A 17,089-nucleotide genomic window follows, 5' to 3' on the forward strand; every position below is an offset into this window, starting at 1 on the left:
AGCATCTTCAGGACAGGAACTCTTTTTGTTCTTTTTTTGTACCCTCCCCAGTGTTTAAACACATTCTGACACAGGTGTTTAATACATATTTGTTGACTGATTATAAAAAATAACATTTTTAAAAGATCTCTAATAAAGAGATTTGAAATCGAAGTCTCAGCCAAGCCACTAATATGTGTGTGACCTTATTCAAAGTACCAATATTTCTGTATCTCAAGCTTAAAAATCAATGAGCTGGACCAAATGATCTCTAGAATCTTCTAGATCTATCATTCTATGAATTGAGCATCATGATAAAGCCATAGAGAAGGCTCTTTCTTCCTGCTGCTCCCTTTGTTGCCAAATATACAATACATTGTTTATATTATTATATTGTGCTCTGACAATACAAGTGAAAAATAGATATTATCCATGTCTCTGTCTCTATTTTTAAAAATCAGAAAAGATTATTTTCATCACATAACTTATATCCTTTCTGTTAAATTCAAATTCCCACAAAATCCCTCAATAAAAAGACAAATAAGGCCAATTTTAGAATTTTATTGCAACTCAGTTTTAGAATTTTAATAACTCAGTACAATATTTCATTAAAATTTTGCTTTTTTTTACCAGCATCTTCACCTGCATTACATGATATCTGAGCATAACTTTTAAAAATTAAAACGTTACTATTTCCTACTTTTTCCATGATACTCTAGTTAGAAAGATGCTAATGTTCCCTAATATTTTTCCAGGCTGTTTTTGAACACCATCACAATTTTTAAAAATTGGCTGAAATATTGAATTTTTAAGACATAATTTTATGACCCTTGTAAGATAAGAAAAAAGTTTTTATTGCACAACCTTAAAGTTTTAAAATGTTAAATGCCTAGAAATTTGTTAAAATTTGAGAGAATGGAATATGAACGAACATAAATATGAAGTTTTCATACAAAATATTTAAGTACTTCCTATCAGAGAATGTCCCAAGACAGTTAAAATCATTCCTAAACTACAGTTAATGAATCAAAAAAATTTGTGGCACTTTAGAAGATATTTATTCTATTGCATATTTTGAGCACTCAAAACAATCTAATCAACAGCAGGTTACTGGACAGAATTAAAAACCAATTTTCCCTAAGGTGTTAATCTTTTGGGATCCCGGGGGAACATGGATGTCTGACGAACATTGTGTAATCCCAGGTACAGCATGGTAACTCGCTCCAAACCTGGAAAAATAAGATATTTCATTAATCTTTTGTTTTTCTGAGTCACTTAAAATGATCAATATTAATGTATTTTGTTCAACTGAAATAGGTCTCACAGTTGCTTCTCAGTATGCTACTGGAACATGCTAGTTGTCAATTCAGAAATGTAGATTATGCTAAGGAGCTAGATCAAAATTTTCTGCAGATATTCTGTAATAAGTTTACCATGACTGCACAAAGATAAATTATCTCAACCCAAAGCAACCACTTCAAATGAATTCTATTTTGGTGCACAGAATCTTGTAAAATTTAAAATTATATCTGAAACTTATTACAGTTTAGAATACAATAAAAATTGTATCAATAACAACCTATGAGGTTTTAAAAAAATCAACTGCAAGATGGTCTCCAATTAAAAGAATACTTCCTTCAAAAAAGCATTTTTTCATCTTTTGCCTCTTCTTTCCCATGATATCTCTTGGATTCATATGCACAATAACCCTTTAAAATTTATTTTACAATACATAGTTATTATGTATATGTCACAGATTGAATTCAACATTTTATTGATAAAGGACTTAATCTCTAATTTTGAATTTCCTCTAGTAAGGAGCACTGTTATTCATATGAAATATGTGTAATAAATATTTAATGAAATGAGTAAAGTAGGACTAAAAATAAAATTAATTTTTCTGTGCAACTTAGGAAAGCAGTTTCATTCTTTCTACCCCCTGGAAATATTTGTTAAGATTAAGACCAAATAGCAAAACTGGTTGCTAACTGCTTAATTATTCTCTTTTTATGATAATCTAACAAAAAAACTATTGATTGTCATAAATCAATCTTATTTTAAAAAGTTTACATGTAAAAAGTATGCTTGACTATCTCAAATCTTACATTTTCATTTCTTAAACATGACTATTTGATATCACCTTGAAAATTTCCACTGAGATTTTCAACCTACTACTATAGGCCAAAGGAGCTCCATTCATTGATTGATAACTTTCATTCTATTTTTTTTAATTCTCTGTTATCTAGCTCCAAATCTGCTCCTATATTTCCAACAAATGCTCCCATGTTTACTATTACGGATCAGGCAAAATAAGTTTAAAGCCCTCCAAATACCTGAAGATTGCTCTTCTATCCCTTCTAAATCTTTTTTTCAATCCCACTTTTTTCAGCTGATCATCATCATCAGCTTCTCTCTCTCCTTGTTGTCTGATCCTGGAAGTTCTAGGCTTGCTGATGTCCTCACTAAAAGCCCACAACTGATTACAATAAGGGCCATCACTTTAAAGAAATAGCACTTTCTTAATGGAGGGTTGGACATGTTACAGTTGATTCATTTGGAGAATGTAGTTTGATCAAAATGGTCAGATTTTGTACATACAAACATATTTGTTTCATATAAACATTTATGCAGTTAGTCCAAAAGTCTTTTGAGTCAATGCTGTGGGACTTTGTATTTATTTTTTATAACATTTCATCTTAATAGGTAAAAGTCCCTTCTTGCTCTAAATCCACAATACTATGACATTTAAAATTTGTTTATCCTTTTCTACACAAAATAACAGATAAGATAAAGTGAGAACAAGTGATCAGGGTGGGGATATATGATCAATCTAAAAATCACTTTCCAAATATTAGTAGGGAAAAAACTAAATCTTACTTTAAAATTTTTTAAAACTAAAACAAAGTCAGAAAACCCAATTATACTACAAGCCTAATAAATTACATTTATAGAATATCAATCCTGTGAAGGTAGTAAAGCAAAATTTTTTTTCTTCTACATTCTGAAAGCTGTCCTCAATTTCAACTAAATCCTATTTATCAATAATCAAAGTTTATTTTTTAAAAAATAAAACAAAATGAGGATTGCATTAGAATGTTCAAGGACTGGGAGGGATAACTGGGTAATTAATTTATTAAGTACTTCCAGTATTTTGAACATCATTATGAATAAAAATAAAATCACTGACTGCCACTCCTTATTTTAGAGTACTGAAAAAAATAAAAATTTCAGAACACAGTCCAAAAAATTATGGTGAATGAAATTTTATCTTGTCAATCTTTTGTTTAGTTCTACTCTCTTCAAGGAGATCTTCCAATTGAATTTGTGGGATTCACAAATATTTAAAATTGAGTATTACCTGATATTTCTTTTTTGAAAGGCAGTAGGGTTAAGTGATTTGCCCAAGGTCACACAGCCAGGGAATTATTAAGTGTCTGAGGCTGGATTTGAACTCAGGTCCTTCTGACTCCAGGGCCAGTGCTCTATCCACTGCGCCACCTAGCTGCCCCCTGACATTTCTCTTTAAGCCTCTGTCCAAAATATCTTTTGAAATTCAATTACAACGAAATTTATTTAGGACTGATCAGTTCTTCAAATAAAATGACAACTATAACTAGATATGAGACAGTAACACTAAGAAAATATTACCAATGCCACCACCCGCATGAGGAGGAGCTCCAAAACGGAAGGAATCAATATAAGCCTTTATTTTCTCCAGGTCTACAAAAGGAAACAAACCAGACATAATTTTGAACTCATTCCAATGAAAGATGATTTAATATATAATTATCAACAACCCACTGTGTAAATCTGTTTATTCAAATGAACTCTGCCTGCCTTCTTCCCCAGATACATTTAAGGGAGTTACCGATTCCATGATGTAAAGCCCTCTCTGTTAGTAGTTGAGGATCATGAATTCTCTGAGCTCCAGAAAGAATCTCTTCCCCTCTCATGAACATGTCATAAGAGTTAGACTGTTTCTAGAAAAAAGCATAAGTGGCATTACTATATTATAATAGTATGTGTAATAAATAATCCATAATATCTATTTTTTGGCTTATTAGTATTAACAGCTATAAAGGTGCTGGCCTGCATGACTGACTGTGTCTAGGGCGGGGGAAGAAGGGTGTATGTGTGTGTGTGTGGGGGAAGTAGGTGGGTTCCTTCACTAGTCATATCCTAGGTACATCACCAGCTGCAACTCAAAGCCATGCAGCTTGCTAACATCAAAGCTTGGATCTGTGTTCTAAATGGTGCAAGGTAAAAGGAAATGTTATCATTCCAAAATGGGATGTTCTGTAACCTAGGATCTTGTAGAGTTGCCTGAGGCACTGAGAATTAAATGACTTGGCCATTATCACAAAGTCTGTGTGTGTCAGTTTTTTTTTTTGATGGATCTCTAATCCACTATACAATGTGCTTCAATCTGTGGAGGGGGAAAAAAAAAAGAAGCCCTATATCTCTACTTAAATTAAAAATGGGGATTAAAAAAATTCTACTTGGTGAACACTACATTTTGAAATAAAAATCATCTCTATTATCAACCTAATGATACAAACTTTTTTCAAAAATTATAGTTAAAATGAACAAACCTTAACCAATTTGTCACCATTGCAACCTTCCCCTGCATCCAAAAGTTCACTAAGCATGACACCATGAAGAGTAGCTACATATGATGTGATACTTATCTTCCTTAATTTACCACCAGACATTTTTCTCAATAGAATAGCTTTAGGCTATTATACTTGGGCAAATTATAAATTTGAGTCTAATACTTTAAAAAATTATCAAATACAAACAAAATAACTTTGAATTTTGATCAATTTATTTGTAACTAGAGTAGTTGACAGGGACAACTTGTAAGTGTCTAATTAGAAACTAGAGTACAATTTAAATTATATCATTTTATATTTATGTGATAATTTCTCAAGAATTATTATGAATAAAACAGCATAAATGATATTAATATTACATTAGCTTCACATAAATCTGAAGAAATAACATCCAGATTTCAAGCATTATTAGACCTGCTATTACAGTCAGACAAACAACTGTGGCCATTTAAATGAAATAAAGTAATGAAAGTAATTTTCCCAAAAAGAACACAAATACCCCCCCCCCCTCCCAATAGTTAATTATTTAAAAATTAAAGCACTTACAGGATTTCTTGGGTCAGGCATAGTATAGAAAGGTCTCACAGCCAAAGGATATTTGTCAAGAATATAAAAATCAGTATCATACTTTAAAGAAAAAATATTTTTAATAGTGTTAATAAGAATTATATTTAATGGCAAAAAATGAATTGATACCACAAATTTCCCTTTAGAATAAAAGAAAATTCTTGTTAATAGCCACCAGGAGGAGCTCATGGAATGCTTCTGTTATATTAGAATATCCCTCCCCAAATTTCTATCTACATTAGGACAAAATTAAAAACCATAACTAACTTCTAGTTTTAAATTTTCTTTCTCAAAACATCAAAGAACTCGTAAAAAAAGCATAAATGAATTTTATTTCAGAGATCTGTTTCTTCTCAAAGACACACAAAAGAAATCTCTAGGCTCCTAAGGAAGAGACAGATTCCAAAAGAATTTCAAGCAATTAAAATCCTTTTAAAAACTATGTCTAAGATTCATCAGCTCCTTAATTATTTGGTAATATTAAAGGAACTAATACTTGACAGGGGTATCATCTTTGGAAAGTCATTTACTATACAGCTGTATGCATTTATCAACTGTCTAACAAGATAAATTTTCTTAGAAACTTAACTGGAATAATGCTATTTGTTTATCCTGGAATCTATCTTATTAGCACTGGAATTCAGAAACATTTCAATCTTTTGGAAATTCCAAGAAAGAAATAATAATAATTATTACCTTTTCTTTTACCAGACGACCCAAGAGTTTCTCATTTGGTGTACTGAAATTGAAATTTGAAATGAATGAGTCAAGGTTGGAACATTAAAGAAAGGCCCTTTAATTTTAAAAATTATTATATTGGAACTTCTATATATCTGGCTACAAATTTTGAGGAGAAAGGAACCCCAGATATTACCTAGTCTAACTCCCTCATTTTATGGTCAACAAACATTTTGTTTTTAATTTTAGCATTTATTTTTAAATTCCAAATTCTTTCCCTCCTTTCACAGTCCAAGGACCCACCCATTGAAATGATGAGCAATATAATGTCTTTATTATAAGTTGAAATCATGCAAAATAGCCCTGTCAGGGAAAAGGAGGCAAGAAAAAGAGGAAAAATATACTTCAATGTGTATTCAATAGTTCATCAGTTCTTTGGAGGTAGATGAGAATTTTCATCATTAGTCCTTTTGAACTGCCTTAGATCACTGTATTGTTCAGAGCAGTCTTTTCAAAGTTGATCATGATAATATTGCTGTTACTGTGCAACAATGATCTGGTTCTGCTCAGCTCATTTTGCATCAGTTCCTACAGGTTTTTCTTATAGCACAACAGTATTCAATCACAATCATATACCACAATTTGTTCAGCCATTCCCTAATTGATGAACATCCCTTTAAATTCCAATTCTTTGCCACCACAAAAAAGAGCTGCTATAAATATTTCTGTACAATTTTGTGGCAATTTGGAACTATGTCCAAAGAGCTATAAAACTGGGCTTATCCTTTTTGATCCAGTAACACCATTACTAGATCTGTATTCCAAAGAGATTAAAAAAAAAAAAGAGGACAAGGATTTATGTGGACAAAAATATTTATAGCAGCTCTTTTTGTGGTAGTAAAAAGATTGGCAACTGAGAGGATATCCATCAACTGAGGAATGGCTGAACAAACTGTGGTATATGAGCATGATGGAATACTACTGTACCACTGTGCTAAGAAATGATGAGCAGGATATTTTCAGAAAAATCTGGAAAGACTTACAAGAACTGAAGCAAAATTAAATAAGCAGAACCAAAAGAACACTGTATACAGTAATAGCAATATTTAAGATGATCAAATTGAATGTCTTAGTTATTCTCAGCAATCCAAGACAATTCTGAAGGACTTATGATGAAAAATGCTATTTCCAAAGAAAGAATTAATGGAATGTAGAATGCAAACTGAAGTACACTTTCCCAAATTTTATTGTTCATGTTTATATTCAGTCTTTGTTTTTTGCAAGACTACACTTATATAACCTAATCAAATTGTATGCCTTCTCAAGGGAAAAGCAGAGGAAGAAAGTAGGGAGAGAATTTGGAACTCAAACTTGAAAAAGAAATTATCTTTCCCAATTATGTGTAAAAACTACTAAATTAAAAAAAAGAAAAAAGAACATTTGACCTCTATATCAATGCAATGATAAACTATGATTCCAGGGAATTAAAGATGAAGCATGTAACCTATTTCTTGACAGAGAGGTGATAAATGGAAGACATAAAATGTGACAAACATTTTTGGTAAGTGTCCAGTGCATAGATTTGTTTTGCTTAATTAACTTATAAGGGCTTGTGGTTTTTTTTTTCTTTGTCTTGATAGAGAGAGGAAGGTAGAAAGAAAAAATTAATGTAAAATAAAAAACTGTCTCAAGTAACAAAAAAGAAATTTAAGATGTAGTGGGACAATTATCTATATAAGACAACAGCAATGTCTTTTAAAAATAAACGTTTTCAGTATTTACTTTGTTTATAAATACACACACACATACACACACAAGCAGAATGGAAACTGGTCTGCCTAGTTGTGTGATCTTGGATAAATTAGTCTTCAAAATGTAGATAAGTAATAATGAAATGAACTATTTCCCTGCAGCTAATTCTGACCAAGAAGGAGGATGGTAAAATCTGGGGTTGCTTGCCAAACCTACTTAAGAATGCATGACAGAGAAGAATAGAGAAAGTAGGAGGGAAAGATATTCTCCTCTCAGATTCTTGTTCATGAATCTGATTAAAATTATGATGACGTATATCAATAAATTTTTTCTTTCTTTCTTGTGTTTCGGCGAAGACTTGAAAAAGACAATAAGATTTTGGGCAGAGGTTAAAAATGAAGCTATACTAAGGTATGGTTAAGTGTTCAGAGAAATGGTAAATAGGATACCATGACTTAAAATTCTCCAAGGAAAGCTGACCTAAGGACAGAAAACTCTCAAGATGAAATTCTGAAGATGTCAAGAGAAACAATTTCAATGTGGGAGAGGAGGAGCTGTTAGGGACAGATACACATAGAACATACTGATTTAAAAGTTTGAAAATAGACTTATAGATGATGAAAGCAGAGGCAATTAAGGAGGTTTAAAAAAGGGTAGTTTGGTCCTGTAACAAAATATGAGCAAGGCTAACAATCAAAATGAACCAATACTGGCAAAGAATGCTAAGGACAACCAAAGTCTTCTAAAAAGAGGAGGATCAAAGAAAGATGCTTAAGGTGTTAGGATGATAATGATGAATGATGAAGAAGAGATATCAATTCATATTTTGCTTTTTTTGCTGCCAAGAATGACCTTTAGACTGGAAAATTCAGAACAAAAATGGTCAATAAGTAGCCAAGACTCAAGAAAAGTGATGAAAATCAAAGGAACACCAAGAAGAGTTAGAAGACCAACTTTGTTTGAGACTGTTTCTGACATTACTAGCCGAGAGAACTAAGTCTCAGTTTTTTTTCCAATTGTATTCTCTACTTCACAGGGATGTTATATGAGTGAAATTCTATGCAAACTCCAATTTTATGTACAGCAAAGCAAATATGGAATGTAATGAAAATCTATCAAACTATAAAAGCTGTTGATTGAGGAAAACTGTCTGGTATTGGCTAAGAAACAGTGGTAGATCGGTGGAATAGATTAGGTCCAATAGCAGGAAATGATTATAGTAATCTGCTGTTTGATAAGTGCAAAGAGTCCAGCTATTGGGATAAAAACTTTCTCTTCTATAAAAACTTTTGGGAAAAATGGAAGTTAGTATGTTGTTTTTTGTTTTGCAAGGCAGTGGGGTCACCTGGTTTGCCCAAGGCCACAAAGCTAGGTAATTATTAAGTGTCTGAGGATGGATTTGAACTCAGGTACTATTGACTCCAGGGCCGGTGCTCTATCCACTGTGCCACCTAGCCACCCTGGAAATTAGTATGGAAAAAACTTAGGATTAGACCAACACCTCATACCCATACCAAGATAAGATCTAAATGGATACAGGATTTAGACACAAAAAACATTATTATAAGCAAATTTGAAGATCAAGGAGTTGTTTACCTGTCAGATCTATGGAAAGGGAAGCAATTTGTGATCAAGGAAGAGATGGAGAATATCATTAAAAACAAACTAGGTAATTTTGATTACATGAAGTAAATTGGGAAACAATTTTTACAACTAGTATTTCTGACAAAGGACTTATTTCTAAAATATACAGAGAATTGAGTTAAATTAAAAAAAAAAGACAAACCAACAAGCCATTCCCCAATTGAGAAATGGTCAAAGGATATACAAAGGCAATTAAAGATGAGGAAATCTAAGTGATCCATAGTCATATGAAAAATTGCTCTAAGTCATTACTCATTAGAGAAATGCAAATTAAAGTATCTCTGAGATACCACCTTACATCTCTCAGACTGGCCAATATGACCAGAAAGGGAAATGAACAATGTTGGAAGGGATGTGGGAAATCTGGGACACTAATACATTGTTGGTGGAGCTGTGAGAATTCATTCAACCTTTCTGGAGAACAATCTGGAATTATGCCTAAAGGGAAATAAAAATGTGCATACCCTTTGATCCAGCAATACCACTACTAGGTATTGAAGAGATAATGAAAAAACATCACTTGTACAAAAATAGTCATTGCAGCCCTGTTTGTGGTGGCAAAGAATTGGAAATTAAGTAAATGTCCTTCAATTGAGGAATGGCTTAGTAAACTGTGGTATATGTATGTTATGGAACACTATTGTTCTATTAGAAACCAGGAGAGACGGGATTTCAGGGAAGCCTGGAGGGATCTGCATGAACTGATGCTGAGTGAGATGAGCAGAACCAGAAAAACACTGTACCCCCTAACAGCAACATGGGAGTGATGATCAACCTTGAAGGACTCACTCATTCCATCAGTGCAACAATTGGGAACAATTTTGGGCTCTCTACAAAGGATAGTGCCATCTGTATCCAGATAAGGAGATGTGGAGTTTGAACAAAGTTCAAGGACTATTCCCTTTAATTTGGAAAAAAACAGTTATCTTATTGTCTGATCTTGTTACCTCTTAGACTTCTTGTCTCTTCTTTAAGGATATGATTTCTCTCTCATCACACCCAATTTGGATCAAGGTACAACATGGAAACAATATAAAGACTAACAAAATGCCATTTGTGGGGGGTGGGAGAGGGAAGCAAGAATGGGAGAAAAATTGTAAAACTCAAAATAAAATCTTTCTAAAGAAAAAAAAAGCTGCTGATTTAGGACACAAATAACATATCAGATGATAAATTCATACCACAGGAAGTTTTCACAAAGCCTCACAAACTTTTAAACTTTAATCACCTGGTGTATAGGTAGGATAAAATAGTTATTGTAAGCTGTATTCTATGTTTAGCAGATGTGAAATCTATGTCTATTAGTAAAAAAAAAACCCAACTCATGAGAAAGAACTGTCAAATTGAGCTGTTAAAAAGTTATTAACTTTTAAATTGCCAAATACTAATAAAGTCCCTTCTCATTTTCCAAAGCACAAACCTCAAATCTTCTTCATCTCCCATTTCTACTCCAGCTTCCCTGAGCAAAGCCAATGCTTCACGATATTCTAGTCTCAAAGTTGGCTCCAAAAATTTGAAAGGTTCACAAGGGAACTGCTTGCTTACTGTCTGAATTTCAGTTTGAAACCTAAGAAGAGAAAAGTTAAAAAAAAAAAAAAGATTTATATGAACAATAATTTTCTCTCCACAAGATGCCACTGTTGCAATACACAAAATCCAATTCTGAATCAAAGTATAGATTGAGAATTTTAAGGACAAAAAATTATTTAATATGAAACATTTAAATACTTTGTTAAATATTTAATAGAATTTCTCACTTAATAATTTGTTATCACCATAGTAACAACTTTATAGTTAAGATTTCTTTACAACCAACACTGGTTCTTTTCAGAGGAAAAGAGAGTTGCCACAGGATTTTATCAGGAAGCATCCCACTAAATAAAACTGGTATGTCAATGGTAAAGCTACCCTTTCAAAAATTCTGCAAGTTCTACTATCAATATGTATTACTACAGCTGGAAAAAAACAAGAAATTTAAGAATATAAAATTTAAAAATATGTTATATTCTTTCATTATAAGTACTCACAAAGGTATATAATTTGGTTCTATCATCTCTTAATAGATCCCTGGAACTTTCACACAAACACAGATGCTTAGTCAAAAGAATACTTTCTCTCTCTTTCTCTCTCTTTTTGCAAGACAATGGGGTTTAAGGTAACTTGTTCAAAATTATAAAACTAAGTAAGTTTTAAGTGTATGAGGCCACATTTGAATTCAGGTCCTCCTGACTCTGGGACCAGTACTTTATCCAGCGCGTCACCCTAGCTGTTCCAAAAATAGTTTCAACACTTAAATTCTTCAATACTGCATTCAAGATATGAATATCATATCAAAAAATCTGTATATCAGCTGTTGTCCAACAAAAGTCAGTTTTTAGATCATCCAATTTTCAATTCTGACAAAAAAACTTTAAAATATTATATGACTTATTTAAATCAGGCTTTTCTTTGTGAATGTGAGTTTAAATACAATAGCTTAAATGGATGAGGAACCAATTCCACAATTACAGAATCTAAATTTTTGGCATGCAAATTGAAAAAGGAAGTCAAATTTTTAAAAAATCTGTTCAACAAAAGTAGATCTTTTAATTATAGTTGGAAAAGAGGGTATTATTTATGAATTTTATTGAATATGTAAGTATTTGTTAGGGTGGGTATATATGTGTGGGGTGGAGGGATAGGGATAGGATATGAGATCATTCTATAATAAGGCAGTGCAGAAGATTGTTGGAAAATATCTGTGCCTATGCTAAGGGAATAGCTATCTTAGATCAATAATTCATTTCTGAGACCCTTGAAATTACTTGTTTGGCTCTCCTGAGAATAGTCACAGAAACTCATTAACACTTTTGCTCTCCCCTCCCATTCCTACAAGTTTCTTGTGCTTAGATACGAAGGAAAAGAGGAAAAAATTTAGAGTTGAAGGGCTGTGAGAAGCTTATCCGTAAATCATTTTGGATGCAGTCAGCTCTCCTCAGTGTGTGTGAATGAGTCAGGATGTGCCTTCCTTCTCTTGGAAGCACCTGCACCAGTGTTATCTGTCATTGCCTTCTCTACAAAATGAACTGGGGAGGAAGTCACTGCTAATACTTACATTGAGGAAACCAGTTAAGTTTAAGCTTTGTCTTTGGTTAATGAGAATGTGATTAAAAGACTTATTTAGGGTTTTATATAAGAAATATTTTGGGGTAAAAGAGAGGCCTATATTAAAATTAATGTTATTTAGTATAGTTTGCTTCACTGATTAAATCTACCTACCTCCAAAACCTAATTTATATTGTTCAACAGTTATAATAAATCTCTTAAGCAAGAATCTTTCCTTTTCTGAGACTTATAATGAGTAATTAATAAAGTATAAATATAAAATACTTCTTACCTTTCCTGAAGTCCTTTAAATATTTGTACCAATGTGTCTGCAATTTCATCTACTACTTCATGGTAATGGTAATTAAAAGCCATTTCAATGTCCAGACCAACAAACTCTGTCAGATGCCTATGTGTATTTGAGTCTTCAGCTCGGAATACTGTAAAGTTCCAAAATTTGAGGAAATTACTATAAGTTTAAAGAAATCTATTTTGTTCCACTTGTGTCACTCAAATAAGGCCATTCTCATAGAATTATACAGTTAGAAGAGGCTATGGCATGTTATTTGTTCTGATTCCTTTTGGAATGGAAGTTTATTACAAACTTCTATAAGAAAACAAATCCAATAAAAGTTGGTTTATCTAGCTTTCCATAAGTTTGAAACCTGACTATGATCAATGAGCATTAGTATAAAGATAGATGATGTCCCTGGTGACTCAAAGACGGGGCAAGACCTTGAAGTATCTTCTAAAGCATGAAAAAGATATTAAAGTTTGTTTGGTATGGTTTAATATTTTCAACTATATTTTGATCTTGTGCAAATTAATAATTCAAACATGGTTGTAACATATGATAAACTATAACCATGATGACTAAGAGTAAATATATTCTATCTATGGAGAGATCTAATTGCTTCCACCAAAGCTTTAAACTTTGTAAGGGCTTAGCCGTGAAAGAATAATTTTACCTAATACCAAAAACAGGGCTTCCAGAAGAACATTTGACCATATCTGCTCACAGAGGTTGAGGCAATTGGAACTCTGGTCCTTCTACCTTTCCAATATCTAAACAGAAAACTCTGTGGCAGCAACTCAATTGATATCCTTTCTCTACATCTGGATTCCAAAATTAATTTTGTCTTTTTGCTTTTTCTTACATTATTCACTCGAATGCTTTTTCCACTGTTTTCCATATCCTACCTATATTCAACACCTAACTCAAACACCACCTCTACTTTGCAAACAACTCTTGTTTATATTTTCTAAATATCTTAACCTTTCTGTATCTTACAAATTAGAACTATTATTTAGGGAACCAGTTTTCAAAGTGTAGTCTGAGAAACTTTTCAGGGTGCCTTTAAGGTCAAAGGTATTTACATAAGATTACCGAGATGTTTTAATTTCTAATTTGGTAAATATCAAAATACATAACCCATATAAAGAAAAGTCTCAATAATTTTTAAGAGTATGAAGGAGTTCTGTGACCAAAAAAAAAAATCTGAAAACTGCTGATTTAAGAGTATAGATGAGGGGTGGCTAGGCGGCGCAGTGGATAAAGCACTGACCCTGGAGTCAGGAGTACCTGGGTTCAAATCTGGTCTCAGACACTTACTAATTACCTAGCCGTGTGGCCTTGGGCAAGCCACTTAACTCCGCTTGCCTTGCGCAAAAAAAAAAAAAAGATTATAGATGGAATTTGATCCTTTCTCATCAACTGGAATTTAAGTTCCTCAATGATGAGGGATTAATATCTTAATTACTTTATATTTTACTGTATTAGAAGAACATGGGTATATATATATATATATAGCCTATGCATTTAATATTTACTGATGAATTAAATTTGAGTTTTACAATTTTTCCCCTAATCTTACTTCCCTCCCCCTACTCCCACTGAAGACAATTTGTTAGTCTTTACATTGTTTCCATGATATACACTGATCCAAATTGAGTGTGATGAGAAAGAAAACATATCCTTAAGGAAGAAACATAAAGTATAAGAGATAGCAAGATCAGACAATAAGATAAAAAGGTAATAAATAGTCCTTGGTCTTTGTTCAAATTCGAGTTGTTTCTCTGGATACAGATGGTATTCTCCACTGCAGACAGCCCCAAATTGTCCCTGATTATTGCACTGATGGAATGAGCAAGTCCATCAAGGTTGATCATCGCCCCCATGCTGCTGTTAGGGTGTACAGCGTTTTTCTGGTTCTGCTCATCTCACTGAGCATCAGTTCATGCAAATCCCCCCAGGCTTCCCTGAATTTCCATCCCTCCTGGTTTCTAATAGAACAATAGTGTTTCATCACATACATATATGACAGTTTCCTAAGCCATTCCCCAATTGAAGGACATTTACTTGATTTCCAATTCTTTGCCACCACAAACAGGGCTGCTATGAATATTTTTGTACAAGTGATATTTTAACTCTTTTCCATCATCTTTTCAGGGTACAGACCCAGTGGTGGTATTGCTGGATCAAAGGGTATGCTCATTTTTGTTGCCCATTGGGCGCAGTTCCAGATTTCTCTCCAGAAAGGTTGGATGAGTTCATAGTTCCACCAACAATTGTAATAGTGTCCCAGATTTCCCACAACCCTTCCAACAATGATCATTATCCTTTCTGGTCATACTGGCCAGTCTGAGAGGTGTGAGGGGGTAAAAGTAATGATTTAGAGCAAGTTTTCATATGACTATGGATTGCTTTGATCTCCTCATCTGTAAATTGCCTTTGCATATCCTTTGACCATTTGTCAATTGGGGAATGGGAAAGTAATTTTTTTTTTTTTAAGGTTTTCTGCAAGGCAAATGGGGTTAAGTGGCTTGCCCAAGGCCACACAGCTAAGTAATTATTAAGTGTCTGAGACCCCATTTGAACTCAGGTACTCCTGACTCCAGGACCGGTGCTTTATCCACTACGCCACCTAGCCGCCCCTGAAAGTAAATATTCTTAAGCAATTAAATTGTAATCACAATCTTTGATAATTTCAGAGTCGGGACCTGAAGGACCATATGGTCCAACCTATGTCTGAATAAGAGTCTACTCTACAAACTGCCATCTAGTATTTGCCTGAAGACATTTAGTGGGGGGGGGAATCTGAGATTAACTCTAAATTGTTAGTAAATGCTTTCTTATATTAAGCTTAAATCTGTCCCTTTGCAATTTCTAGCTACAATCTGTAATTTTGCCCTTAGCAAACAAAGCATAACAAATGCAATCCTTTCATGAGAGGATCCTTTAAAAACTTAAAAATAGCAATTATGTATCCCTCATGTGCTCTCTTCTCTAGTTTAAACATCCCTGTCTTTTCACAGTTTTGAGGTCTTGGACAGTCTGGTTTTTTTCCCCCAGACACTCTATAGTTTACTAACATTGTTCTAGAATGTAGTGCTATACACTTGATATAGTCCTCAGAGGACTATAAGTTTGAGGAACAGATATCTATAGACACTGTACAAAACAGATATTTAATGCCTATTGAACTGATTTAAAACCTGGTAAACTGTACTGGAGTAGGCCTTCCATAATGATATGTATTTCAGCATAATCTGGAATTCCATTTGTAATGTAATATAAGAATTTATAGTCAGTATTCAAGATCTGGGGAATAGGCTGGACTAAATTTCTATCTGCTTGTCCTTTAGCCCTTTTTTTTGTTCAATATATAGTCCTAATCAGTAAAAAGATTCTTCTAACACTCAAAGTATGAGATTATTTTGGTTAAATCTATTTCTAAACTGTTAAGTATTTTTGTTCAGTCATTTCAGTCATGTCTTTGTCATGATCCTTCATGATCCCAGTTGAGGGTTCTTGGCAAAGACACTGGAATGATTTGACATTTTTTCCAAGTCATTTACAGATGAGGGACTGAGGCAAAAAAAATTAAGTGGCTTGTCCAGAGTCACACAACTAAGTAAGTGTCTGAGTATTCCTAACCAGTATTCCTGAGTATTCAAGGCCCAACACTCTATCCATCTGCTTCCCCCAAACTATAAATATACATACAGCGATAACCAAATAAAAACAAATTGGTCAAAACCTTACCTGGTCCAATACAGAAAACCTTTTCAAAATCAGCACAAATACACATCTGTTTATATAGCTGTGGGGACTGAGCCAGGTATGCATTGCTCTTAAAATATGATACAGTAAATACATTGGCTCCTCCTTCACTGGCAGCTGAAAGGTACAATTTTTCATATTGTAATAAGTTATAACCAAACTAAGGAACAGCACATACATATTCTCATAGGAAAAATAATTTAAACTTAAATTTTAATTGTTGATCTTTAAAATGAAATGCAAATGAAAAATTTTACAGATACATGTAAGTCAGGACTTCTTTTCAACATAAGGCAATTATTTAAGCAACCATCTAAAAAGCATGATTAAAGTATTAAAACATGAGAGTTTTATGAGATTTCCCTGTGTGCTGTATTTAGTAATTTTATGAAAGGATATCTATACAAACAAATAGGATGGCTGCAACACCAGTTCTGAAAGAAACCCAAATAATGAAAATAGTTCTTGATGCAATTTATTTGCTATTTTGTGGAATATGCAGTATTGCATGTATTACATTTTAAAAGTCTCTTAAACTAACGGGAAGGTGAGTTGAGTTTGGGAGAACATAATGGTAGTTTGATGATAAAAATATGGAGAAAAGACTTGTCTAAAACATAAAATAAAAATGAAATATTGTTTGTATTTATACAGTTTTTTAAGGGTTCAAAAAAACCTCACAAATGAACCCTGAAGGCATTATTTTTAT

At 33.0% G+C, this 17,089-nt stretch overlaps 1 protein-coding gene across 1 annotated transcript in view; it reads right to left on the bottom strand.

The window, feature by feature from the left end:
* Positions 1-525: 525 nt before the first annotated feature.
* DARS1 (aspartyl-tRNA synthetase 1) overlaps positions 526-17,089 on the bottom strand; it is a 70,191-nt gene continuing 53,627 nt past the window's right edge. The window contains exons 9-16 of the mRNA XM_074215067.1: positions 16,363-16,497; positions 12,610-12,757; positions 10,654-10,800; positions 5,856-5,898; positions 5,139-5,219; positions 3,848-3,959; positions 3,628-3,699; positions 526-1,208 (exon numbers count right to left, since the gene is read on the bottom strand). Coding sequence (XP_074071168.1) covers positions 1,117-1,208; positions 3,628-3,699; positions 3,848-3,959; positions 5,139-5,219; positions 5,856-5,898; positions 10,654-10,800; positions 12,610-12,757; positions 16,363-16,497 — 830 coding nt within the window. The 3' untranslated portion in view covers positions 526-1,116. The remainder of the gene's footprint in view (positions 1,209-3,627; positions 3,700-3,847; positions 3,960-5,138; positions 5,220-5,855; positions 5,899-10,653; positions 10,801-12,609; positions 12,758-16,362; positions 16,498-17,089) is intronic.

Source organism: Macrotis lagotis, chromosome 1, assembly GCF_037893015.1.
Source record: "Macrotis lagotis isolate mMagLag1 chromosome 1, bilby.v1.9.chrom.fasta, whole genome shotgun sequence".
Taxonomy (NCBI): Eukaryota; Metazoa; Chordata; class Mammalia; order Peramelemorphia; family Peramelidae; genus Macrotis; species Macrotis lagotis.